The sequence below is a fragment of the Neolamprologus brichardi genome, chromosome 20 (genome assembly GCF_056152115.1).
Source record: "Neolamprologus brichardi isolate AB-2024 chromosome 20, ASM5615211v1, whole genome shotgun sequence".
Taxonomy (NCBI): Eukaryota; Metazoa; Chordata; class Actinopteri; order Cichliformes; family Cichlidae; genus Neolamprologus; species Neolamprologus brichardi.
In genome coordinates, this window is record NC_142123.1 from 7,279,270 (window position 1) to 7,307,222 (window position 27,953).

A 27,953-nucleotide genomic window follows, 5' to 3' on the forward strand; every position below is an offset into this window, starting at 1 on the left:
AATTTACATCAACAAATAAAAAGTATAAAAGAAAGCAAGTCAGCAAAAAAGAAAGGGATACAGATGCAGAAAAGGTCAGTGTCATGAAAAACAAACATGCAAACCAAAGGCTACTGTGTTACTGCCTTAACTTTTCCTGTCATGATTTGTCTTTATATTTACATAGAATAACAAAACTTCACTCATCACCGGTACCTTTAAAGAAAACACATTTAAAAATGTGTTTTAATGGTCGTTTTCATAAAGAGAAACTTGGTACATGGAGCAGATGTAACGCTTAGTGGACCCTAAACGGTAAGTAGTTTCTGCTTGCAAGATTAAGGCCTTATTCTATTCACTGCTTATTATGAAGTAGCTTTTCTTGCTTTCCTGCACACACACAGTCATTCAAATCAAGATATGAAAACACACGAGCGACTAGTCTCTCTGTACAGATACATCGGTGGGTGTAGGATTACTAAGAAACTTAGAGGCATACAGGTAAAAAGCATCAGTTTAAAAATACAGTGGCAGTAAAAGGACCATCAAAAGGTTACAGTACAGAAGTAACAGAAATGTATTTACGAGTGTTATTTACTGTAGATTAATTCAATTAATTTTATATTTCAATCCATACAGTATCCACATTTCTCAGTTTATCCCCATTCACGTTAAGCCTGAGTTTCCAAGTAGTACTGGGCTCTGTGCGAGCGTATTGGCAGAACAATGTGGTTAAGCTGGCAAAAATACATGATTGCAATTTACTTCCTAAGCAATGCTTTGACTTTGACCAAAGAAAAATAAGCATTAAATACTCTAGATTGGAGTGGTTTATACATGCTGCTCTGGTGTTTGTCTCAAATGAGCTGCTAACTTTCAAGACAGCCATAAATAAAACATTTTCTCTATGATCCCTGTTAATCAACAATTGTACAAGCTGTACAGGATAGAAGATCATACAAATCATATTTTTAAATGTATCCCCTAAAACACAAACTACACTTTTGTGCAGTCATAGAATGCCTCCTTGCTATCTGGTCACCCCAAGGGGCTCTTTTATAACACGGCCTCCAGACATCAGCAGAAAAGACAAATCACACTTTAAAATATATATTAGTTATATTTCATGACATGAGAATGTTTTTCTGGAATTTTTGGTGACCTAATGTGAGGCAGCAGGTATAATTATTCCTATTCAACTGCATATTTTTGCTATGGTTTTAATCCACCACAGCTGTAACAGCAGATACCTGGTTCTTTATAAAGGTAAAACCTGCATTGGGGGGCATTAGGACGACTCTGATGGGCAAAAAGACTAGGCACACCTCGTATCACATATCTGATTGTGTTTATTAAAAAGCTCCCACTGATGGCTCTACGTTTCACACTTCATGGTGAATGTGTGACATCAGCTCAGCAGCAGTATCTTCTTCATATGATCAAATTTACCACATTTGAGTGACTGAGGTATGACACATGCAAAAACAAACCCCAAACGCTTCTAAAATGACAAAGTCTGGTTGTACATAATATTTTTCATTCTGATAGTTCATCCATCTGCTGGGTGACCGGAGCAGGACTGACCAGCCTGAGTTGAAGTCCAATCTGTAAAAATATTAAAAGCACATATTATTCTGAATGCTGTGCCACTGATATAACCACATCTGTCACTATTTCTTTAAGAAGTGTCCTTAGGCTTCAAAGACTATAAAATGACCAACATAAGGTTAGCTGCTGTTATTCAAATTTAAAGGTTTAACAACAGAAAGTTTTATGGTGTATGTCTTTCAAGCTAGGGCTTGGTTTCTTAATTTTTAAGGAATTTTAAATACTGTCCCCCCCTGTGTATATGCACTACCACATACACATGAATAGTATCCTTTTTTAATATAAAAACGAAAAAATAAATGTAGAATTTAACCTGCCTTTCTTCTGCTGGGGATTCAATATTAAACTTCTGTTGATTTTCCAATTATAAGTGCATCACCCTGCAAAACAAGGAACCACTCAAATATATTAGCATGTAATAAAAAAGTCAAAACATAACTGCATAACTTAAGTTCTTAATGACACTGAATCGTCATGTTGGAAAACTGCTGCATCAGACCTGCTAATGAACTGAGCCACAAAAACAACCCGAGAAACGCTGAGACCAGAATTTTCAGCTCATTTACTAATTCACCAGGTTGCCTTGTTACACCTTCACCTGCACTTGAGAATTAGCCAGATGAGGAGGTTTGGGAGCTACACCTGGCTTCTTTCTGGTAGCTGTCGGTGAGCTGCTTCGCCTCAGGCTGGGTGTCCGACAGGTCTGTGGGTGGGTCTGTGAATTCTGAGATACACAGGAGGAGGAGTCCACTATTTCGCCACTGATGGCAGACAGACAGCTGTGCTCCGAGCTGCTGAAGAGATTCGTGCACTCCTCAGAAGACTCGGTGCTGTCCACTACAAGGAAAGAAAACAGGTTTTTTGACATCAAACTGATATAAGTTCACATTTCATAGTCATGTTCAAGAAAAAAATAGAAACCTAGTAAAGATTGCACTGCAGTTTTTCACACTGCTGTGCCACTAGATTGGCCAAATTAAAAAATAAACTTAAACCCTCCAGTGGTTTTAAATATAACTACTACTCTATGTTAGGATAATCACCATATGATTAGTTCTGATTTATCATTTAGTCTTTTACTGTTTGAATACTAGTAAGTTAAAAAGTCAGCAGCAAACAAACACGTCTCTCTATAGGGAACAAAAAACCTTAAAATAAACTCACTCGGTGGATGGCGATCATTGCACTGTTCATAGTTAAGGTTCAGGTGATGTTGATGTAGGTGATGATTGTTGAGTTCATTGTCAGTCACAGCGTCAGGGGAGGAGCAGACAGCTGGATTGGCATCCGCGCCCTGTGACAGGTTCCCGGGATGTCCGACAGGGGGCAGTGAGCCACGGCCGGATGAGGAAGACGATTGGCTGAGGGTGGTGGAGGTGGTGCTGCCGGAGCCAATGGAGTGAGGTCGGGGATAGTCTAAACCCCTGTGTGAACAACACGCCACAGGGACTGACGACATACATAAATATTAATGAGACAATAATGGGCTTGATTAGTGAGCAATGAGGACTGTTGAAGTACATGCACATGAAAAAGTATTCTCTCCGTAGCTGGATTAGTGGGCTTTACCAAATGTCAGGGCAATCAATAAAATCAGTGCTATAAAAATTTGTTTATAATAATAATGGATTGCATTTATATACTGCTTTTTGAGACCCTTAATGCGCTTTATAACACGTTTAGTACAACAAAGACCAAACTGATGCCCAAAATTATCTGTGATGTGATAGAACAAGAAGAATGAAATGATATGCAATTGATTAAAAACAATTCATTAAAGAATTTTATAAAAATACAAAAATGTAGTTTTTGAGAGTATTTCAGCGCTTCCTCAATTATAATTAGGGATGGGTACCAGTATCCGGTGCCATGATGGCACCGGTTCTGACATAAAGGTAGAAACCAGACCGAAAAGCAGCGCACATTTCGGTGCCTTATTTCGGTGCTTTTTTTTCCTGAGATGTCATACACTTTGGATTCCAGCCAATCATTTTACCTTTGCGAGCGTAGTAGGCGGGTCCAGGTACGTACGTTCTTTTAGAGCAGAGCTACAGATTAAAATTACCCAAGGCAAAGCGGTCAAAGTCTGGCTGTACTTCACAGCAAAAGATGCAAACTCAGCAGCCTGCAACAAGTGCTTTAAGGTGATAGTGTGCAAAGGAGGTAACACCTCGAATCTGATGAAACACCTGGCGACGCATAGAGTTTTTTTAAAAGCCGAGAGATGCACGTATTTGATAGCTTGCGGCGAGACCTCACACCGAGCACATCTACTGCGGGTGTGGTGCCTGTTATCGGTCCCGGAGTTAGCAACATCCCCCAAAAACCCGAAGAGGAGAGTCCTGGCCCCTAGCCCTGTCAGTGTAGCAGAAATGATGACGGATGATGATAGCAGTAGCAGCCGTTCTTCTCTGCGCGAGTAGCTTAATGTTGTTCGTGTGTAATTTACGTTGAGTAGATTATTTTGATGTGCTCTTTGTAAGTGATACATGCACAGTGGAGAAAATAATCATTTGATCCACTACAAACCAGCCAGATTTGTGGTTCCCACAGATTACAATCAGTGTATTCATCAGTTAATTACAGATACTCCTGATCTCAAATTATTATGTGTATAAAGCTCTCCTCTCCACCACCATGGGCGAGACCAAAGAGCTGGCAAAGGACATCAGGGACAAGATTGCAGACCTGCTGGCTGGAATGGACTACAAGACAATCAACAAGAATCTTGGTGAGAAGATGACAACTGCTGGTGTGATTGTTTGGAAATGGAAGAAATACAAATGACAATCAGTTGCGCTTAGTCTGCAGCTCCATGCAGGTTCTTGCTTCATTAGGTGGGAGTGATAATGAGAAAGGTGGTGGATTAGTCCAAACTACAATGGAGGATCTGAAGGCAGTTGGGCAGTACAAGCCCATTTTATCTAAATGACTCAATGGGCGTAAAATCTTTGACACACCCCATACCATACCCATACTGTCAGGCTAAAGAAGCACGTTAAGGTCGTGGAGTGGCCTAGCCAGTCTCCAGACCTCAGCCATATACAAAATCTGTTGACAGCCAAGAAAGATGAAGGATTAAGAGTTTCTGTAAAGAGGATTGGGCCAAAATCCCGATATGTGTGCAAACCTGGTGACCAACTACCATCTTACTGCTGTGGTTGCCAACAAAGGTTTCTCCAGCAAGTGCTAAAGCTTTGCTTGGGGATCAAATACTTATTTTATTCAATTACATGACATGAGACTGTTCACTTACAAATTCTTACAAATTCAGCAAGGGATCAATTAATTATTTCCCCCACTGTAAGTTAAAGTTTTTCAAATAACACGTAAAGTGCCTTTATTGTCACATTTAACTTAAATATGTTTCAGGACACAGCCCTTGATCAGATTTCATGTATCCAGGGGATCTTTACTAGTGTAAAGGTTCCAATTGGAATGTTACACTTTGGTGGTGTTACACCAATTGCAAGCATATCAGCTGTGGAAAAGGAATGATTTTTTTTTTTTTTGCAATGGATTATAGTGATTTTCAACTCAATTAATTCCTAACCATCCCCAGAGCCATGACATAATAATAATTACAACCTAATGTCAACCTCAAGCCTTTTGGGGGGTTAAATGGATGAATTAAATGTTAAACTTTTAAATAACTGAAAAAACTAAAACTATAGTACAAAGGGTGGAAATAACACCAAGACTGCAAGAGAACTCTGAATTGTTATGTTATATCTGATAGATGAAGTGGAATTTAGTTTAAAATGTTGTATGTGCAGCTCCTTACTTCTGTCGGTAACAACACAGCTGACAGCTCGGTCACAAATTGCAGCATCACTGGGTTGAATATCCATGAATGGCTTGCGGTCCATTCCCATGAATACCCTCTCCTGCATGCGCATTTCTGGAACAAAACGTAGATTCACAATATGTTTTTAAACCTGTGAAGCACTGTGCACTGGGTCAAATGCTAAATAAAGACAGTATGTTTTCACAACCTCTACTATGAGCAGCCTGATCCCAGAGTATCCTCTCCAGGTCTGTGGTCCAGGCTTTCTTCACCTCCACGCTTGAGGCTTTCAGAGTGTAGGTGTCCTCACTTTTTCTCCTCCGGAACCAGATCTCAAAACACAGAGCGCTCATAGCAGAGTTATGAGTCATCCCAATGTCATTTGTCTGAAGAATAAAATAGAAAGAGAAGAGAATAGAAGAAAATTTCTCATCCTGGAGGATTCAAGCAGCATTGACGTGTAATTCCTTGTAAATTGTGTTTTAAGGTTCAAAAAGGGTTGACTGTTTAGGTTCCAACAACCCTTTGATGAGCAAGGACATGTGCAGACCTTGAATGACTGCTTGTAGATGTACACGTCGTTTCCGATGTCCGTCTTCTTGGTCTTGCTGAAGAGAATCAGATCTTCAAAGAGGAAGACGCGGCGGACACATTTCTTCTTCCTGAAGAAAACCGTGAACTCATCTTGGCGAATCAGCTGGCCTTGTTCTTTCAAATTCACCTGACAGAAAAAAAGGGGAAGCAACTGTTACTGTCATGCAACAACTGTGATTTAAGTTGACCCGGCCTCCCGTTTTAAAATCTTACATCACAATCCTGAATGGCATCCATGGTGAGTAAATCGTTGCCATGACGCATCTGAAATCGAATCAGATCTGCGGCAGCCTGGATCTCGGCCCTCTCCCGCTCCCTCTCACTGCTCGTCAGGTCAGGCACATACACAGCTGGGCCGGACACGCTTTGCGTGCATATATTAGAAGTGCACAGTGCATCCTGGATCATATCTTTTGGCCTGTATGAGCCAGCCAAAGCTAACATGTCCTGTAGCAGAAGGCTGTACTTGCTAATTCTCTGGATAGGGCGCAGAAGGTAGGATGAAAGGTCCATCATGTCTCCCAGCTCCTGCTGCTTCTTCTGTGAAGGAACAAAAAAGGTAGGGTGTAAGTCTAAAAAGTAAAAGCATGGCACGAACACTCCTACTGTAGCTGTTGGACAATGGTGGGAGCTGTTCTTATATTCCTTGGAAGGGTGCATTATTAAACATACTGCTACCCCTAAGCTTCCTAGAAAATGCACTTATGGTACAAGTTTGAACATCCTAGGTGCCTAGATTCCTTCTTGAGTTACCGCAAACACCAGATTTTCAGAAAACTCTGAAACTTTCAAAAGCCCCGATTGTGAGATCGAGGTCACTCAGATTAGAATTTGTTTTTACCAGGTGCATCTATCGTATCGTTTTGAAAATCCTACAGTGCCTCATTCTCGATTTATCATGTTCACATAGTTGGGTCTCCACACCTCCCTTCCACCTGCCAGTAACGGGGTAAGGGGGTAACAACAATAGCCCATCAGCCCCTTCAGCTGAGGGGTAAAACGTTGTCTGTGGAATACTTTTAATCACTCAGCTCTTTTAGAGTTGTAAGTTAGAGTTATAATAAATTCAGTAAATCTCGTTTACACCATTAAGTTAGAAAACTGCTTTAAAAGTTTTTTATTGACAGGAAGACGTAAATTAACCTTGAAGATGTCATGGCGACGGTGCAGGATCAGGGCATCTGATTGAGGTTTGTTCTTGCTGTACAAAGCATATAGACCAAAACTCTCACTCTGTGGAAAAATACAGTTTAATGTAAAGTGAAAAAGTTTTTCTGAGAAGAAGTAAAAACATATTATAGAATAAATATTGTATGAAAAAGTATAACACAGTCACAGAGTTGTTACTCACGTGTCTGAGAAAGCAGCGGGCCATCATCGCAGGCTCCCTTGGACAGGCCTCCAGCTCTGGCAGGAAATAGTGGCTGTGGAAATCATAAAGCTTCTCCAGGTTGCCAAAGATGACCCCTCGCTTGCCCCTGAGGTCCTGGGGGATGTCTAGTCTGTCCATTAGGGGGAGGTAGTGGGTGAGGATGTAGCCTAAGGAGCGGACGTACTCCCTCTCTGTGAACACCAACTCCTCCATGGCACGCTGCAGCCTCCTGGTGACAGGAGGATACAATCATACAAAATATTCTAAACAAATGTTAACATGCTCAGGTAAAAAAAAAAGTGCAGACATCTTCTGATAACTACAGTACTGTGTAAAAGTCTTTGGCTGGCCCTTATTTTTTAATATTTTCCTACAAATATAGGTAAAGGTGCAGCGGTTTATTGTAACGTGCAAACATAAATGGGAATACAGCATATAAGGCAAAATCTGTGTGTACAGTTCTGAGGTTGAAAGGTTGAAAGTGTTTTCTTTTTTGGATGTTGGCTGCCTTTTGTTTTATTCTCTGACAAGATGACCTCACACTGCTTCAATAATGTTGAGTTATCATAATGAATGATTGTGTACCAATGTGTTAGTTATTAAAAAAATACAACAAACTTCTTTGAAGAAAAATACAAAGAAATGAGAGGTGGTCCAAGACTTTTTCACAGTACTGTACATTCTCTTTGTTACGCTTATCATCAGCTATCTTTCCCATTTCAGATAGATACATTATTATTTTGCTTCTGCCACGTATATACAAAGAAAAAAAAAAGCCAGCATTCGTGAATTATGGAAACAACCCGCTGGGCACAGATAAATATTTACACCACGAACCTACATTTTTTTCCCAACTTCTTCTGCATTGGGTTAAATGTAAATTTATTGCACACAAAGTTTCTCAGCACAGTATTTAAGATATAAGCACCAAATTTCCAGTGAGGTAATAGCAGCACTGATAGTCTGTGCTCAGTAAGCCCGTTCCATCAATCCATGACACAAAGATGGAAAAAAGAGAGGGAAAGTGAACAGCCAGTACCTGTAGCTCTTCATTGCCAGCTTAGAGACAGAAAAGAGTGCATGAAAGACTCACACGAGCCACATAAGATGAGTCAAATTAAAGTTAATCATCAAATATTACTTATTCTCTATAGGCCATAATGATTTTACCCACACACAGAAGACTTACAGGGCTCGGCTGGCACTCCCATGTGGACTCTCTAAACAACAGGTCCCCTCATTCCTCCCAGTGGGCAGGCTGGAGTGTTTGCAGCATGAAGTCCCTTTACCCCCCACAGTCCCGTGGTCGCTCATGTAGGAGTCTTCTGAGCAGAAGCTCCCATGGCGGGAGATCTGAAACTTCTGAGCTTCTTGGAGGATTCGACAAGACGGCTGACCATGGTGGGAACAAGATGATGGGGTTCGAACTCGCTGCTCTGGAGGAGTAGATGATCCTGCTTTTGCCACTCGTGTGGTACATGAGTCCTGACTCGCTGACCTCACCCCAAAACCCCGTCCCCATGGAAACCATTGGCAGCCGACAGCGTGGGACTGAGACAGAGCGGCAGTGTCTCTTTCGCTCCTTGCTCTGCTTATTTGTCTCCTCCTCGCCTCTCTTTCTGTTCTCCTTTCTGACCTGTTTAAAAATGACACAGAGACACTGTTACTACTTCTGTAGCACGGCCATGCTACAGAAAACCAACTCAAAACTGCCTTTAAGGTTCTTAATCATCTTAAATGTTTATTCAGATCCATAAATCTTTATTTTTTAAGCCAGCGGAGATCCAAAACACTATTTGTATTTTGTATTTTTTGTTTGAATTTTGTATACCATGACATAATGCACAGGGCATCTACAATTACTATAAATGGATTATAATTATTATTACACAAAGAAATTCTCCCAAATATTACAAATATTATCTAACAGAAGAGTGTGAGACTTGCTTTGGAAATCAAAGGGAGTTAAATATTTAATAAGAGGGATGGATAGACAACCAAAGAAATTATTTTACCTATGAGGAGATTGTGGAGCGACCTTTGACCCCTGGTAAATCCCAGCCTCACTGTAATCCTCAGGTTTAACGATGATGTTACAGCAGGCTACAGCTGTTGAATTAGCACAGTTGTTGCCCAGGATCGGTCTTCTCTTTCCTAAATCCACCGCTCCTGACACGATGCTTTCCCACTGCGGATGCCGAGGCCCAGGGGTTGATTGTACCACCAAATTATGGCTGCCGGTTGAAGCTGTCTGAACATTAGTGCTCACCACGTCAACAAAATGACCTTCACACCAGCTGCTAGAATCTGGTTGCTGGTGATAAACCTCATCCACATTCTGCATCCTCTCCTGAAGCTGTTGCTGGGCTTCCTGACTTCTCAGCCAGGCAAAGTTCCAGACACGCATCCCCCGGGAGCCCTGCAGGAAGCTGGCCTGTGCCTTTACCTCCTGGAATTTCTCCAGGCTGAACTGTTGGAACCTGTCATGGAAAGCCTGGAGGATGGAGCTGTCGGTGCATGAAGGGGAAACACCGGTGGTGGTTGGATGTGAGCCTTGCTCTGTATGGATGTCAAACTGACAAAGCGATGCAATGTTTGGACTAGAGTCTTGGTTTTGGAGCAGAGTGTCTCTTTGTTTAACCTGTGAGGCGCTTTCAAGGTCCTGCACTGCATGGATTCTGGACTGACACTGGTCCAGGTAATCAATGCATTCACTGGACAGTGCTGTAGCCTGTTTATAAAAGAAATGTCTATTTAAATAAAAGTAAATGAAAAAGACTTCTTACTACTTTTTTTTTTTAAGTAGTTCTAACCTAGCAAGTCAGATGTTAAAAAATGCAAAGTACAGGATAAGAAGCATGAAAGGTTGGGGTTCCCAAACAGGCAAAACATGCAGTATGAGAGCAAAAAGCGACAAGTCTCAAATACAAACCTGCTCACAAAAATCGCACACGTTGACCATGATCTGCAGCTCTCTGCCACACGCCTCTGCTCGGCACAGGAAGTCCTCCAGGCCTGACTTGAAGGTACAGACAAAATCCCTGAACGCCTCAGTCTCTGGGTAGGAGATCCCTCTCTGCTGAAGCTGCTCGGCCTCTGACACCAAAGACATGGCGTGGTGCCGTCGGTCCTGCAGGGGGACAGAAAGAGAGACTCAGAGAGCTGCACAAACAAACACAAATACAATCTAATAAATCTTAGACTGACATTAGCTTCAATTAGGAAACCAGTGAAGCTGTTGAGGATCTGCTCCATTCTGTCTCCAGAGTCCTCCACTGACTCTGCCTCCAGCAAATGGTGCTCGCCCTCCTCATTAAACCACTGCTGAATCTACATAGGGGTGGAGACACAAAAGTTATGTATTTGGTAATGTAGCATATAAGAAAACTGAACATGTGCAGACTCCAGTGTGTGCATATGCATATGCATATTCAGGTGCAACTAAACTGAATGTGCTGCTTTTAATTTCTCAGTTAAAAGCAGCACTGAGTTAATTAAAATGTTTTAGTGTCTAGTTTTTTTTTGTTGTTCATTCACATTATAACAAAAAGAGAGCAGGAATAAAATATAAACTGTTTGCATATTACCTGTTTATATAAATATATATATATATATATGTATATATAATATGTATGCATATATACATATATACACTGAGGTGGATGACCAACTTTACACAACCTAGAGCATAAATAAGTTACCATCAGTGCCTGATTTAAATTTTTAATGCAGTGATATTAAAAGCCACAAACTAGAGGAAATCTTGCACAAGCCCTCGTTTTTTCTTTTTAACACTATATTCTATATGATCAATTACAGTTAAATTATACTTTCAATTTATTTACACACAAAAATCCTGAAATTCTACACTTCAATACAGCCACCTAATTCCTTGCTGAATCAGTGGCCTTTTGTGACGTCAGGATCACAGGACCTACACCAACTTTAGTTTAAAAATACCTTTTCAAAAAAGAAACCTTTAACCTTATTAAACAGAACATCAGTTAACGTACCTGTGTGAAGTGCCCCTCCATCTCTCTGAGTTGGAGCAGGTACTCCAGGTGCTCCAGCGACACGTTGGACCGCTGCACGAGAACGTGAGCCTGCTCCTCAACGTGGTTGTACAGACCTGTCACTGAGTCCACTGCATCACTGTATTGAGGAAAACGTAACATCAAAGGCTTCACAAAGAAGATGATAAAAGTAGTGAATGTCATTTTAAACATTTCAGTGTACTCCAGCACCCCCACTGAAGATGAGATCACACTTTTAATGTAACTTACCTGAAAAGATAAAGGTTTTCCTACACTTTCTACTCAAAGTGTAGGAAAACACTTACTTATAAATGAATCAGTGTGTCTGGCCCATGTTCTTTCCTGTACCTGTTGTTTCATATTCAATAAGCGACGGCAAATGTGATGTTAAGATGACACTTTGCTATTCTAACAGTGTTTAATTGTCAGTTATAGAAAGATACAGACACTTGTTGTTTCACAGCAAAACCTGAATCAGATTGTAGGACAACAGCTGGGATTTTCTACACTTGCAAACATAGCATTACGATGATTTGTGGTTACCTAAAGTCCTCACAGTGGGGGTATTTGAGGTCGCTCTGCTTCCTTAGCCTAGCCAGGATAGCTCCACCCTCTCTCTGCAGGCTGACCAATCGGCTGTCCTCCAGAACATCCCTCATCAGAGTCCTCTGGTCTATCATGCACTGCTGCACACCCTGTTACATAAAGACCAAACAAAAAAGTAGTTACTGAAGAGAAGGTAACCTCAATTTCCAAGGTCCAAATAACAAAATGAAAAATCAGTCAAAGGCAAGTGTTCGAGTACCTGTACAGTATCTGTCCTGCGGGGCTCCTCGAGCTTGCTGATGGCTCTCAGGAGCAGACTGGAGGCCACATGCAGATCGTAGACAAATGGGAAGAGTTTCTGCAGAATAAAAGATGTGGCTAAGCAGTGAGGAGGCAGACAGGCACAAATGGAAACAGTTAATATCATAATGTGACGGCCTCACCTGATGTAGCTCCTTCCAGTCAACGTTACCATGAGACAGTGTCCCATCCAGGTGTGAACTCAGCTGACTCGCCTCCACCAGCTTCAGCAACGATTTAACTGATGTCACTATATCAGTCTGTCAAATTACCAGGAACATATTTAAGTCATTACTCAGTATTTAACCACAGGAGATTGTTCACTTATCACCTTTAGCAGACACATTGTAGATTTTTATGTAATCTGGTTTATTAAATCCTTCAAATTCTACTTTTTTTGCTTTAATTTTAACTAATTAGTTCACGGACAAAACTGGAACTTTGGACCTCTCGGTGTGTTTGCTGGTATTTGATTTAGATGATTGTCCTTACAAGATCAACAGCAGATTGTTTTGATCTATTTAGTTTTGTTATTAGTTCATCTTATACACCGCTGAATACAAAACATCTGATAAAGAAAACTATGATCATTATCTTTGATTAAAGACCTGTTCTTTCCTTCAACAGCTGATAGTTATGCAATATGACATATTTTACTCTCTTAACAAAATATTTTAGCTGTTGCAAACACGTATCCGAGATTAGATTTCATTCACAAAAGAAAGAAATGGTCTTCTGGGGAACAGGACTGTAAATGCAAAGAGTCTCAAGATGTAAGATATTTGCATGGCTAGACACACATGCTTTTGCACTCTTAGAAATAATGCATAATATATACATATATGGCATCTAATACATACAGACAGATGTTCAGTGAGCTGGATTAGCGTTTGTGCTGAGCTGATTCTGCCCCCTGGGCCTAATGTTTAACTTCTCTGCTTTACGAGGGCTTTCTGTTAAAAATGGATGTAAAGAGTGAAAAAGCTGACCTGTATCCCTGGACACCTTTCTGGTCTGAAGTTGTTCTCTTTGTCCACCAACATAACCAAACTGCTCACTGCTTGAGGGCGCTGCTCCTGCAACGGTTTAACACTCCATTGAGCTAATCATGACAAATAAATCAACAGATGTATACTGAAAACTAATGTCATCTCTTGCTTTCTTGCAAGTAAGCAGGGTGCTGATGCATTTTAGGACTTGATCTTTCACCCAGTATTTATGATCTGCAAACAGGAGCACTCAACCAGAGATTAACACATAAAACATCAGTTACCTGTGATCAGCTGTAGCAAGCTGTAATAAGGAAAGTTTGTTTGCTTCATACCTGAAGAGTCATCAAAGCCTTATAGAGGTGCGGCTGAGGATTAGTTTTCCTCGCATCGAACACTAGTGTCATCCCACTGTCTCTGATTTCTGTCCTACAAAAACAAACATTCCAACTAGCACACAGTATTTCCACAAATAAAACAGAGACAACCACATAAATGAGAAAACTCCTGCTTTCCAGCAGGTCTGTGAATGCAGAGTGGGTCTATTTTAAGCTTTTGGTTGAATGATTTATTCATTTCTTACCTGGTAATAGAGTGGAAGTAGAGCAGCATCTGGAAGATCTCCTGGCTTGTTACAGCTGTTCGCCATCCCGGGTGGTCACCATACAGTTCAACTACTGCCCTGCCTGTCCTGTCTCTGCCGCCTGGAGGGGTAAGAGAAAGGAGAGATGAGGAGAAAAATAAAAATAAAATATGTTGCATACGCAGGAGGGTTTTCACAAACGAGCTGATATATTTTCAAAAGTTTGAGAAAAACTTTGCAAAATAATACTGCAGCTGACAAAATAGTGAGGACACACTAACTGATAGCAGCACATGGTGAGGACGAGGACCAAATCTAGAATAATAATAATCAAAAAAGAGAGAAGCAAACAGATGGTTCAACGTTTTCTAGGTACAATGCGTAGTAGTGAAGGCTTCTATTAGGAGTAATAGGTTACGCAGCAGTGTTCATATTTAAAATTTCATCATTGCATAATGACCTCTAACTACAGGTCAGTGTAGTCGCCTGCTTCACATTTACATGAGGAGTCCAACAACACATTGCAGCAACCAAAGGCAAACAAACTAGACCCAAACAGGGTCATTCACATTTTCCTGTAGAATTCGCTTGGTTGAATTCTGAAACCACACTGTTAGATGCCTCCAAGTTAAACACAACACTTTATAAGTGAATTTCACTGCAAATGTTGCAAAGCAAATGTTTTCTATGAGCGCAAAAACAATAAAATATTTATTTTATTTTCATAAATAAATAAAATCACAGACTCTCACACTGAAATAATGTCATATATTAGATAGTAGATGAGATTTTTATATTGATGCTTTACACTGCAGCTCTGAACCTTTCTAGACTTTATCCAACAGAGGTGCAGTCAGGTCATTAAGCAGTCTGATGTGTAACTGCACCCAACAGTCTAGTAAAGCCACAGTTAGCTAGTGGACTTCTGGTGTGCCGCATACTGCATGCTGTACTCAGAGAGCATACTTGCATAAGACCATTGGAGTATTTCTTACAGTGGTATTTGTGAGAAAGAGCAACAATGTCTCAAGATGATTCTTCAATCAGTGCACATGGATTTTAATGGGTAGCTTTTTATTTTATTTATTGTATATCAAATTGATTACCTGTAAGTGATGCTACTCCCAGATAGAGGGGGTGGGCTCCGGGGTCTGGAGATCCTAGAGGTAAGTGGTCAGGTCTAGGACGAGCGGAGGGAGGCCGGGAGGTCTTCTGTGTCCCTGCCACTAGAGATGTATCTGTCTGTGATGGTTTCTGTGTTTGCTGGCTGTTTCTACTAGTTATGGAAGCGCTGCCAGGCTGATCACCATCTGAACAAAGTTTGAAAACAAAATAAAATGAACCTAACAACACCAAAACGACCGCAAAGACAACTACAGAGAAGAATGACTTAAGTGTGTACCTAGAACAGCCATCTTCCTCCTGTTGATCTTTGGTGAAACTAATCTGAAGGCTGTGCTGTTTTTACATTTAACCACATGCAGCTGGGGAATCTCTGCACAGGAGTTGGTATTTTCTTTCCTCCTGACATTTTTACCATCGACGATAACCAGTTCACACTTCTCTGAGGTGTCCACAACAGCAGTGGAGAGGGATGAACACCTTTTATCCGATGTGCACACTTGTCTGTTTTGTGATGCTGTGAAAGTGCTCCCCGCAGAACTTGTTCTGTTTGGCAGCTGCTCGCAGGGTTTGAGGGTCACGTGCTTCCCAGAAATTTCATTTGAACTAAATAGTAATCCGTGGTTTTTGGTGGAGACACGTGACTGTCCAGTACCATTGGAGCTCGACTGACCTTTAGCGTTGGTCATCTGTGTTTCTACTGTTGAATTTGTTCCATTCACATTGTGTGTACTGCCATAGGCAGAGATTACATCCAGTGGCTCCCTAAATGGCACTGTGGTCCTATCATATGTCTGCTCTGGTAGCTCACCAAAGTGACAAGTATTTATTCCCCTGTTATCCATACAGGGGATGATGTTTGTATCTCCTGGTTTCCAATACGGAGCTGTGTCATATTCTCCCGACTCCTTACAAACAGCTTCAGGACGGTGGTTTTGCATCCCAGAGTCACCATACATTCTTTGAACATTAAAACACAGATCCCTTGTTTCAGTCTCAAGTGGCCGCTGTCTGTTATTACACAGTGAGAAATCACCATCCTCCTCCACCACAGCTAACGCAGCTCCCTTCTCTTTCTCCTTTCCAAAGGTGACGGGATTTTGCAGCGCAGCCTGGTAGGACTCCCTGTATCGACACCTCAGCTCCTGAGCCCTGGAAACCTTCCCGCCCTGTTTTCTTCTCATGCATGGAGTACAGGGTTTCTCTGAGAAATGCACAGTCCGGATACACTCAGAGGGATCAGTGAAGTCAGAGTGAGGGTGGTGAGGTTGGGAATGACTGAAAGTGGATGGAGGTCCTTTTTCTGCAGACTCGTTGGGTCTAAGATGACTTTGCGTTTGAGGTTTTGCAGGTAACTGCACTGGTGCTTGGCACTGTGTGGGAGGTGGCATCCGTGTTGCCGTCTGCCCTTGTGTTTGCCTGTGTGAATCCTGTGGCTGGATTTGTGCAGGTCTCTGCGGATATCTCTGCATTTGTCCCTGAATTTGTGCATGTGTTTTGATTTGTGCCTCTGATTTTTGTTTTTCTTCTTTAATTGACTGAGCTCTACCGAAAAGCACAGTGGCTTGAAGGATATCAATATATTCCCCTTCTGCGCCAACAATGGGTGCTGGCTCACCTCTACTGGTATCTTGAAGGTTTCTATCTTTACCTTTATCTTGCGCTGTGATTTCAGCACCCTTATCTTGACCTTTGCATACAATTAGATCAGTATTCGTAGGGGTCCACGTATCTGAAACAGTGCTTGGTCTTGTGCTTGTACCTTTCCCAGTAAAGCGGCTATCCCACATGTTAGTGGACACCCAACCTAAAGGCTTAGGCTCTGATTCAGTCTCTGTAACTCTGATAAGCCTTGACGAAGAAGCAGCACTAACATCAACCAAGCAAAGCGACACAGCAATACCGTGCTTTGCTGGACATATTCTGGTCTCCACGGAGAAGGCAGAGGGATGTGAAGAAGATGTTAAAACTGAATTTTGAATGGTTAGAGGAAGCGGTTTGAGTGCAGATTCCTTTGAAGGAATAAGTGGTAAAGATTGATTAGATGAAGAATTAGGAAGAGGTGAAAGGAGAGGATGCGGAGATGGCAAAGGAGGATATGAGCGAGGAGCAGAGGCCATACTACTCCTAGCACTGTGTGGCCTGTCTGCAAATTCAGGCACGGCCAACCGTTCCCATGGTAACCTCACCACGCCCTGCTCTGTGGCAAGCAGGCATCGGCTGAGAGGCGTTCCCTGGCGGCCGTTGTTGAGCTCATCTAACCAGTCGAGGCTGAATATGCAAGGATAGGAAGTTTCAGGGATTGGGGTTTCCTCTACTAATTCCTCCAATAAGTCCTCGTCTTCCAGGAGGCTGCAAACCACGATGCGAGCTGATTGGTCACAGAATGGTGCCACCTGGAGATAAAAATCACCCGGCCGAAGTAGCACTGGGTCGATGGGAGCAAGATGGACGACAACTTGGTCACATAAGCACAGAGGCCAGCCCTCATAGACGAAAAGAACACCAGAGTATGGAGCCTAAAGGGGACAGGACATGGGCAACAGAAAGAAGTGTACTCAGTATTCTGCTCTATATTAACAAAAGTGCTGAATGGACATAAAATAAAAGTCTCTTTAGCTTAGCATCCCACTGGAGTTTACAAACAATGACTTACACATGCAGCCTGCTGCACGGTGTCTAAGATGTGCTTGGCTGGGACCAGAAAGTCCAGCAAGCACCGCAGGGCGTCTCCCTGATAATGACTGTCGATGACTTGGAAGAGCTGGCTGAGAAGCGTGGGGGCGGTGGCCTCAAAGGGCGGGAACAGCACAGACAGAAGGTTTTGGATGGATCCCTCGAGAGAATCAAAGTTCTGGAAGCATAAGAGAGAGCAGAAAGCTACAGATGTTACTTAGCAACAAGTTTTTGAAACTTCATACCACTGATTTCCCGAATTACATCATGATGTCAGTGACAAAAATAATAATCAAACACCGCCAACATTTTTACATATATTCATTCAGCTGCTTAGAAGTTGAACCTTAGTGCAGGCAATCAATATTTCATTCTCAATTTAAAAATCTAATTTAAAACTTTTATCATCTGAAATCATATTTAGACTAAATCTGTGCTAGTCAGTATTTCTAACCTTTGAGATGCTGGGATTCTTGCTTGATAACTGATTAATAAAACATTCTGACAGTCAACTGATCAATTTATCAGGTATCGAAACTGTGACTTCACGTTAACCGCATAAAATATTTACTTAGTGCAGTGCAAAGTAATACTAAACAGCAGTAAAGCAGGAGTCAGCTGCTTCCATCTGCCTGTTGTCCACAGTAAATTACAGAGGCCTTGTCCTCATGCTCACAGAACAGCTTCACAAACACACAAACGCCTCAGGCTCATCAATGAATATCGAGGCAGCCGGCCTGACAGCAAACATCCAAGCAAACATAGTGTGTGATGCCTGGTCCCGAGGTTCACAGGCCTCCTGGTTTATAGTTTCACATTCCCTTTGACCTGAACTCATGGCCCACTACCCACTTTTAGGCCCTTCTTTATTTAGACCAGCAAAGGCCACAGCACCAGACCTCTGGGGTTCACATACAGTATATGCACGTACATGGGGGGTATATGGCTTAGAAGAAAAGTGATGTGTGAATCTCCATGCAGAAGTTGGATCTTATTACAGCTGGATAGAGTGAGCATAGTTGTTTTGCCAGAAAGAAAAAAGCACATTTTCATACATGCCAAACCAGAATGGAAAAGTCACTGTCCACTGCATATTTTCATTAAGATTATTTACCACTCAGCTCAAAGATTCAAAGCTGGAGTGACAGACATGGATAAGCAGAGATTGAGACATAGACGTGTTTTGGCGTGATGAATTAGCGCCTCTGACACTGATACTTGCTCGCTGTCTCATGTTCAAACCAATTCAGTTCAGTCGTATTTTTATATAGTGACAAATCACAACAACAGTGGCCTCAAGGCCCTTTAAGTTGTAAAGTAAAGACCCTACAATAATACAGAAAATCCCCCCAAAATTAGATGACCTACCATGAGGAAGCACATAACAACAGTGGGAAGGAAAATCTCCCTTTTAACAGGAAGAAACCTCCACCAGAATGAGGCTCGGGGATTGGCCACCATGTAAATGAGAACAGGCAAGAGATATCATGTGTTCTGTATCTTTTTCTTGCCATTTCTATGAAGGGCTGTGCAGCACTTTTGATCTTCATTAAGCAGTTTAACGCATTCATATTTGCATTTTCTCAAAAGGGACTTTTTCAGTTCTATGCATAATGTGCCTAAAGGTTTCATCTTATTTTATTTGTTTTGCTGCTGCCTGTTCTCATTTACCATGTGGCCATCTACCCTCTTCATCTCATCCCCTTACATTATCATCCAAGGATGGAATCTCCACCAGTCCATAGCGCCTACAGCTTCAGAAACAACACTGTGACTCAGAGCTGTTTAGTCAGCTTTGACACATCCTGCTGGGATACAACACAACAATGGCTACTGGGGTAAAAAGAAAGAAAAGGATAAGGGGGGGTGTTTAAAAAAGTGGTGGTGGGTGCTAAATGAGAGAAGGATATGGATGGGTACAGACTGAAGCTCTTTATGAAGTGTAAGCAAATTCAGCTCATAGCACATACATTTTAAATGAAGGGTTTTCCTGTCTTAATCACCAAGAAAAGCACACCAGCTTCATCAACTCTTAAATGATGCCAGTGAAAGGGTATGCTGGTGTGGAGGTCTACATACAAGCCTCTGATTCAAGCTGTGCCTGCACTGCTGGTGATGAGTAAGCTGTGAGAAGCAGGACAAATCACCAGTTACTGCATGTGCACCAACAAAGATGCCTATTTAAGCAATTTTTAAAATGCGTGTTTTTTAACTTGTGTGTTTACTGGTTAGCCTGCCACCAGTATGCGGCGTATTAGCGGACTGCGCAGGCATGTCTCTCTGCCTAGGCAGATTCACATGGCTCTATGGCTCTATATAAACACCCGGATCTTTCTCACTCAGCCACTGAAATAAATAACGATGCTCACATTACTGTGGATAAGATGTCCCAGTGCTGGAGCTGAGGACAGTTTGAATATTTATGTCCAGTATCATTATGAAGCAGAAATAGTCCTTGAACATTCCTGATGTCAAGGAGGTTCCTGTCTGGACAAGAAGAAAATACTTAACACTAAAGAAAGAAAAGAGTGCACAGTGACATCCCTGTAGTCCATGTGCTTCTTGGGGAATTTTTCCTTTATCATTAGTAGTCTCTGGTGGCAAGGGACAAGAAATGAAGAACAAGGGAATAAAATGCACCAAAGGTCTAGGGTTGGATTTGAACCAAGGACAATGCGATTACATGCTGCCCCTCTTTGATCCCTAAACTAGGACACCAGCATGATCCCAACTGTGCCATTGTATCAAAATCCAGTTTTAAAAAAAAAGAGTGTCCAGATTGGATCATTAATATCCATTATTCCTGCTGACTGACATAAACAAACAATTTCTTGGAATGAATGAAAACATGCAGATATTTATTCTTAGATTCAGCGCAATGACTTTAAGGAATACAGAAATTGAAAATCAACAAGAAAATGTTGTATTTGTGAACGCTGGCATCCTTGGAAAATTTATTTTAATCTTTTCTTATTATTAACACAGTCAACCATTAACACTATTATCATTATCCACTCAAATATTCATTTTTTTTTTTTTTTGTAATACATTATAAGCAAAGAGCCTGAGAACTATGTGAATCCCAACAAGTCCGGCGTCTCTGATAGCAAAACCTCAAAGTCTCTGCAGACACTGACACGACCTCTAAATAAGCATCAAAAGAATCAATTTCCTGTGTTTATGTCTGCGGTTATTCATCGAAGCTGATATACACAGATTCTATTCTGGATTGCACGAACTATTTAAAATGGTTTTAGTGCTGCCAGTTATAAGAAGTGCTGTGGGAGAAATGGGGATTCCTGTCTATTCCCAACAACAAGGAGATCTTTCATTCCAATTCATTATTAGAGCTCCTGGAGATGCTGTGAAACTGTGTTTTTTAAAGAGGCGTCACCACTACAACAGATAACTAAACATATAATTTTCCAGCAGCCTAAGCAACGGTCATGTGTGGCTCCATTTATGGCTAAGTGTAAGTGTATCATATTTGATACATGAGTTTTTGAGACTTCTATATCATCACAGGGGATTTTTCCCCCCTGAAAAATCTAAATAAATTGCACGATACATTTTTAACTTATAAACTGAAAAGAAAGCCTGATCTAACAAACATGATATAAAAGAAAACTCCTATATGCAAATTTAGATTTAATTGTTTTTTTATTTTGTCAGATGATTCACCGAATACTCCATTTTCTTAAAATGTTATGCCAATTATTCCGTGGTTCAGGCTTTAAAGGGTTAACTGGTCACAGTATTGCAGATGGATACAGTATGCCACATTCATGTAATATGCCAAGAAAACATTTACGCAGCATTTCTGTCACACCTTAAACTGTGTTTGAAAGTGAAAATTAAATCAAAATTTGGCAGCTCAGTTAATTATGCCTACAGGGAAAAATTAATTACTGCACAACTTCATTATTATTATTATGCTTTAATATGCAATGTTTACCTTCTGTTGCATCTTCTGCAGTACAAAGCATTGATATGCTCTGAGTCCACTCTGTGGAGAAAACATTTGGGCTAGCTGAAAGTGTCCTCCTGTTATGCCTCAGCAGAGGACAAAGCTGAGAAAGCAGGAAAGCTCAGTAATGGGATCTTTAACCAGCTGGAACAATCTTAAGTGACACTAAATGCTGAATCAGTGAGAAACTGAGGTCAGTAAATTCTTATTGACACCACAGTCATATTCTCCTATACATAGTCTGTGACTTGCTGTGGAGAATTGACAACATTTAAGCGTGTACTTGACAGACGGAAAAGGGTGGACTCTCCACTCCAGGTTAGGGACGAGTTATTGGCCCAAGTTGAGGAGTTTAAGTATTTCGGGGTCTTGTTCATGGTTGAGGGGAGAGGAGAATGGGAGATCGACAGATGGATTGATGCCGAAATTAAATGAAAGAACAAGATTGCAGATACAAGCCCTGGAAATGAGCTTTCTCTGAAGGGTGGCTGGCCTCTCCCCTAGAGATAGGGTGAGGAGGTCGGCCATCCGGGAGAGGCTCAGAGGCCACTACTCCAAATCGAAAGGAGTCAGTTCACATGGTTCGGGCATCTGACGAGAATGCCTCCTGGGCTCCTCTTGGGTCAGGGCAGACCCAGAGATTTTATCTCTCGGTTGGCCTGGGAACGCCTTGGTGTTACCCCAGACAAAACTGGAGGAGGTGGCCAGCGAGAGGGAGGTCTGGGCTTCTCTGCTTAGGCTGCTGCCCACGCAACGCGGCCCCGGATAAGCAGAAGAAGATGGATGGGTGTATTTAACAATAAACATTTACCAATGGTTCACAAAGAAAAGCTTTTCCCCTCACCAGTCGTAATTTTAGAAATTTCCAACTCTCCAGGCAGCTGAATCCTGTCTATCTGGTTGTCAGCTGACCATCCATCAGGAGGGGAATTTTCTTGGATTTCTTTCTCATTGTATGTAGTTGTGTGCTTTCTATGTGCTTCTTTACAGCAGGAAGGGCTCCCTTGCTCACGTCACGCTATGATAAAAACGTCTTCAGTCCGCAGCTCTGTTGACCCATTCACTGAAAATAACAAACCGGTGAATGATGACAAAAACACTCAGGCTGACCAACAGATGCTTTTAAAGAAAGGCAACCTGACATATTTAGTCATTTTAAGGACAATTCAATTGTGCTGTAAATAGATTAGCGCTGACGCAGAAGCTGTGCCGTGACACACCACCAGAACAATCAATGGCACACAGCAGAGACTCAAACCAGCCATGGGACAAAATGTGAGGTCATGAATGTAAGTGTCCCTGTGAAAGCAGTTCCCTTTAAATAGAACTATTTTCTTTCTTTGTTTTTTAAATTATGATATATTAACTTTTATCTTTCAGCAATGACCTGCAACTGAAAATCTTGCAAATCTGTGAAACTGAAATTGACTGTTGACAACGTCTCCATTTGAAATTACCAATGCACGTAAATCTGCCAAAAGTCTGAAGAGCATGTGTTTGCTTTTTAAATAATTGGATGCTCACGGTTAGACTGTAGCTGCTCGGGACTGCTGTTGTCTCATACAAAACAGGAAGTTATTCCTGCTGCACAAAAGCATCTCTTGTTTTTTTTTAGAACAGTTGTTTGCATTAATAATTTATTATCTGATGGTATTTACAGCTTGGGAATCTGAACCTTTTAGTGTAAAAGCTGCACCTTGACACTAAAAGGTACAAGGAAAAGAAAAACTAACCTTTTTATTATATATATATATATATATATATATATATATATATATATATATATATATATATATATATATACATACAGGTTCTTTTACCTAGCGTGACATATTGTTCCTCTCTACCTCAACACACAGTGACACCTGAGCAGAAGCACAATGAGATTAATGAGAAAAACACAGCCTTAAAGGAATCACAATACACGACCACTACGGCATCGAGATGGCCAGACATCATATTTACTAGCTTCACCGGGATCAGCAAATCGGACCTTGTGGAGGGCAAACACCAATCATGACAGCCTTGATAAGCAGGATGGCATGAAGGTGGCTGTAAAAGTAGCAGTCAGGAGGCAGCGAGACCTGTGTTTAAGTCATTAAAAACACGTCAGGGGTTTACGAATGAGCTGAGACTTTAAGCATGTCCTTAAACTCATCGCAAGTGAGTTGACGTGTCTGTGCTGTGTGCCCATGAGGTGTGTTATTATATGAAAGTGTGGCTTAGCATTCACTGACACACTCGTCACATCTGTAATTAGCTCACAACTGCGCTTAATGTAACTCACACCAGCAGATTTCATAACAAACATCCAGAAATGACCACACAGAGAAAGAACCACCTGTCCTCAGACATCCTGGTGAACTTCTATCGCTGCACCATCGAGAGCATCCTGACCAACTGTATAACAGTCTGGTACGGGAACTGCTCTGCCTCAGACCGGAAGGCGTTGCAGAGGGTTGTGAAAACTGCCCAGCGCATCGCTGGAGCACCACTTCCTGCCATAAAGGACATCTACAGAAAGCGGTGTCTGAAAAGGGCTGGGAAAATCATCAAAGACCCCAGTCACCCACTCTTCACCCTCCTGCCCTCTGGGAGGCGCTACAGGAGCCTCCGGATTAAGACCACCAGGTACCGGAACAGCTTCTTCCCCACAGCTGTCAGATTCCTGAACTCTGCCTCCTGACATCTGACTCACGTTAACACATGGACTGAACATACACACACTCACAACCACCTACACACACACACAATGGACAACTGTACCCTCAAACACACAATAATAACATAGACTGAACCACCACTCACAACCACTAGCACTTTATAAAGCCTCTTAACTGCACTACTGTATAGTTCTGTGTAAATAATCATACGATAATTTTTAATTCTACAAGTGTTTACAACTTGCATAGTTCCCATTTCTGTAGAGCTGTATATCTCATATTTTGTATAGTTTTTTTTTTTCATATTTATATAGCCTGTACATACTTATAGTTATAGCATATTCATAACATACTTCATACCGTGTACATATTACATACCGTAATAGACCCATTTCTGTAATATACTTACATATCTATATTATTGCTAATATATATTGTAATATATCTATATCATGGCTAAAGCACTTCTGGATGGATGCAAACTGCATTTCTTTGCCCTGTACCTGTGACATGTGCAATGACAATAAAGTTGAATTCTATTCTATTCTATTCTATTCTATTCTATTCTATTCTAAAACAGGTGAAAACATGGATGAACCACACCGAACATTAAAACACACAATGCCAAATTAAACCCAAAGATTTCTTTCACATATGCAAAACAAACATCTGAAGACTTACTGACGTGTGTGTGTGTGTGTGTGTGTGTGTGTGTGTGTGTGTGTGTGTGTGTGTGTGTGTGTGTGTGTGTGTGCAGCTCTGCCGATGTTCAGACAAATTTGGGGCAACACGCTCAGAGTTTCTGTCAGTTAGTGGTCTTTTAGTATCATCAGTAATGTTTTTGTGTTTATAGCCAAAGCAGCACATACAAGTGGGCTACCCAGGTAAAGGTGTGGTGCTGATTTGTAGTTTTGCAAACAGAGTTGTTGAACTGACTGTTACGGATTTTCCATTGAGTCACCAGGACAGGACAAGACGTCTTTCAGCTGAGAGAAAAAAGATGCTCTGTGTAACCTGGTCAACACAGGAACAAATACCCAAACATTGAGGTCACTCCTTAAACAGGAATAGTCGGGTTAATGGACTCTGGCTTCAACGACATGGCAAAAATGCAGGAAAGAGGGCGGGAAAATCACAGTAGTACACACACATATATGCAGAGGCCTGCCAAATAAAACCTACAGGAGAGCTGGGCGGGCATTTTAAAATTCAGCTCTCTGTATAACATCCGTGCTGTTGGTCTGTGCCAAACTAAATCCACTTTAGAAACTGGACACACCCTCTCTCCAGCCCAGGTAGACGTGACAACGCTCATTCATTTACTTCTGCTTACAAGACATGCAAGCTGAGACTCTTACATTATCCCATCGCACCTCTGAGGTTCAAAAGATCTGCTGTCTGCTCTCTCGGTGCTCGCATGACTCACATCTCACATACCAGTGAGTGGAAGGAGGCAGATACAGTGGCTGGTTTGTGAAATCTGCCTTAATGCTCGGTAACCTGAGACCTTCACCTTGAGTCGAAACACGGAGGCAGAGCGGCAGCCAGTGCATGCTATGGGAGCTCTGCTATATGTTAGACACACTCAGAGCACATGCATGTTACAGCATAAAGGGCTACTTGTCAGGACATAATAAATATGTAACTTGGCGATACTACTTAAAAACGAGACATTGTTCTACCTATCTACATGTCTATCTATATGTGAGGAGAGAAAACCGCATGTGTTTCATTACAACTCTGTTAAAAAGGAAAATATACTAGAGTTGCTACCAGCAGTCATTTAGCTGATTAAATCTTTTGATAACCAATTTATAATCCAAAGATTTACAAGTGAAAATTTGAGAAACGCAGCAAATCTTCACATATTAGACCCTGGAAACAACTCATCTTCATCAGCGTTTAGGTAGAGTACATAAAACATTTAAGATTAATTCTTCATGATAAAAAAAAGACAAACATGTTCACTCTGGATGAGAAACAGCACACACAGCAGACTCTCACATTACCATCTTCCTTTCTGGGTTCTGCCTTTTCTGGTTGTCACAACATCGGCAATTTCTGAGATAATCCAAAAGGAGCGGGAATCGTCTACAAAGCTGCTGCTCCCGCACGCTATCTGCTGAACCAAAATAAAATCCATTCTGCACAGACACTCGTTCACAGCTGAGTGGCTCAGGACAACCTCAAGCAAGCTGGATGAGCATTGGTCAAGTATTCAGCTGGTCCACACGCAGCCTGTGATTTGTCCTGTTATCGCTCCCTCTCTCCCTCTCTCTCTCTCTCAGCGCAAACGGTGTTTTCTGCATCTGTTTTTCCGTCTCTGTGTTTGTTTTCTGCCTCTTGCGGCACCTCAAGTGCTGGCCGTTATGTTCCAGGTTAGTCTGCGTGAGGCAACATGGCCAAACACGAGGAGCAGTGAGAGAGCAAGAGTGAGTTGCTGTTTCCTACTTTTCTGCTGTGGTATTTGTGACACACACTCACTAACACACACAGACAGAAAGAGAGAGTGAGCAAGAGAGGGCTCAATATCACAGTCATAATTGGCTTATAATACCAAAGAGGAACTTGATCCTTGATGCCACCCAGCCGCTGTCAGTCGAAACCAAAAGACACGGGACATGTGTGCATGTGTGTGTCTGTGTGCGAAATACACTTCTGTAAGTACTCACTGGGAGACTAAAAGCTGATAGTACTTTTATTACTGATAGTACTTTTATTTTAAGAAGAGCAAAATCACCTAATAACTCTTGAAAACTTTACACTTGATATCATATAATTAATACTGATACAGTAACAAAAGCAGTTAAGATCAATAATAAGACGCTGGTGGGGCTTTCAGCTTATCTTTTGAGGAACCACAATGGTTTTCTGACTATGCAGACTGAAAATACATTCATATTTATCGATTCCATCATGGACAACCCATCACATCCACTCCACGCTACACTTCAGAGGCAGCAGAGCTCCTTCTCTCTCAGACCGATTCGGCCTCGCTGCCATAAAGAGCGCTTCAGAAAAATCATTCCTACCATTCTCTGTAAAGCTTTATAATAACTCTTCATTCTGTGACAGGTGAACACACCTGTCAAGCTCACACATAATTTTGTATTATATCTTCATGCAGCAGTGTTTCTTAGATTTATAGATTTAAAGTATGCAAATCATTTACGCTATGCCTGTGGCTGCTGAATCACCATCGCCTCACTCCACATATGACAAGATCATCCTAAGGACAAACTACAAGATAAGATGTGACAATGTGAAATGAAAAATATAGGAAGATAAGAAAAATATCAATTAGTGCAACAACGGAAGGTGACAACAATGATTGCTCTTTGAGATCAGGGAGATAAATACAACATTGCGATTAATGGATATTTAAAAACATGTCATTGCATTCAAAGGTAAATCACAACACACAGCTTAAACCACAGTTTACACTGAGACACTCATGTGGATCTTCAGACTCATATAGTACCGAGACATTTTTCCGAGGGGAGTTGAAACTAACAAGACAGAGAACAGAGAAATGTGAAGACATGAGGAGGAAAGAAAAATGTGTTTAAGTGGAAAAGGCAATGCTACTAGGTGACATACCATGTTGGCAGCAGCTGTCAGGAAACGGTAGCAAGAATATCTCTCACGTGTATGTCTGACCTGCCTGTCAAAGCGGAGACAAAGAGTGACAGAGAGAGACGGGGACAGTGAGATCTCTCTCTCGCTGTCTCAC

General features: G+C 41.5%; 1 protein-coding gene across 3 annotated transcripts; it reads right to left on the bottom strand.

The window, feature by feature from the left end:
• Positions 1-144: 144 nt before the first annotated feature.
• On the bottom strand, positions 145-27,878 carry LOC102791945 (pleckstrin homology domain-containing family G member 4B-like). 3 transcript variants are annotated; one of them, XR_004843472.2, is made up of 25 exons: positions 26,230-26,702; positions 17,571-17,768; positions 15,195-17,433; positions 14,899-15,102; positions 13,793-13,913; positions 13,545-13,638; positions 13,210-13,296; positions 12,364-12,480; positions 12,180-12,278; positions 11,918-12,069; positions 11,354-11,492; positions 10,548-10,670; positions 10,273-10,470; positions 9,356-10,071; positions 8,530-8,976; positions 7,320-7,569; positions 7,112-7,201; positions 6,182-6,508; positions 5,925-6,095; positions 5,583-5,760; positions 5,372-5,488; positions 2,752-3,036; positions 2,230-2,424; positions 1,905-1,967; positions 145-1,584 (listed from the first exon to the last, which is right to left on the bottom strand). XR_004843472.2 is itself a non-coding variant. In XM_035905650.2 (25 exons), exons 1-24 carry the CDS (start codon positions 27,821-27,823, stop codon positions 1,929-1,931), a joined length of 6,633 nt encoding a protein of 2,210 aa, XP_035761543.2. In that variant the 5' UTR covers positions 27,824-27,878; the 3' UTR covers positions 145-1,584; positions 1,905-1,928. The 3 variants fall into 3 exon arrangements, 2 of the variants coding, with proteins under 2 accessions (XP_035761543.2, XP_035761542.2); XM_035905650.2 differs by lacking the exon at positions 26,230-26,702 and adding an exon at positions 27,821-27,878 and having other exon boundaries at positions 2,186-2,424; XM_035905649.2 differs by having other exon boundaries at positions 2,186-2,424.
• Between the last annotated feature and the right edge of the window lie 75 nt (positions 27,879-27,953).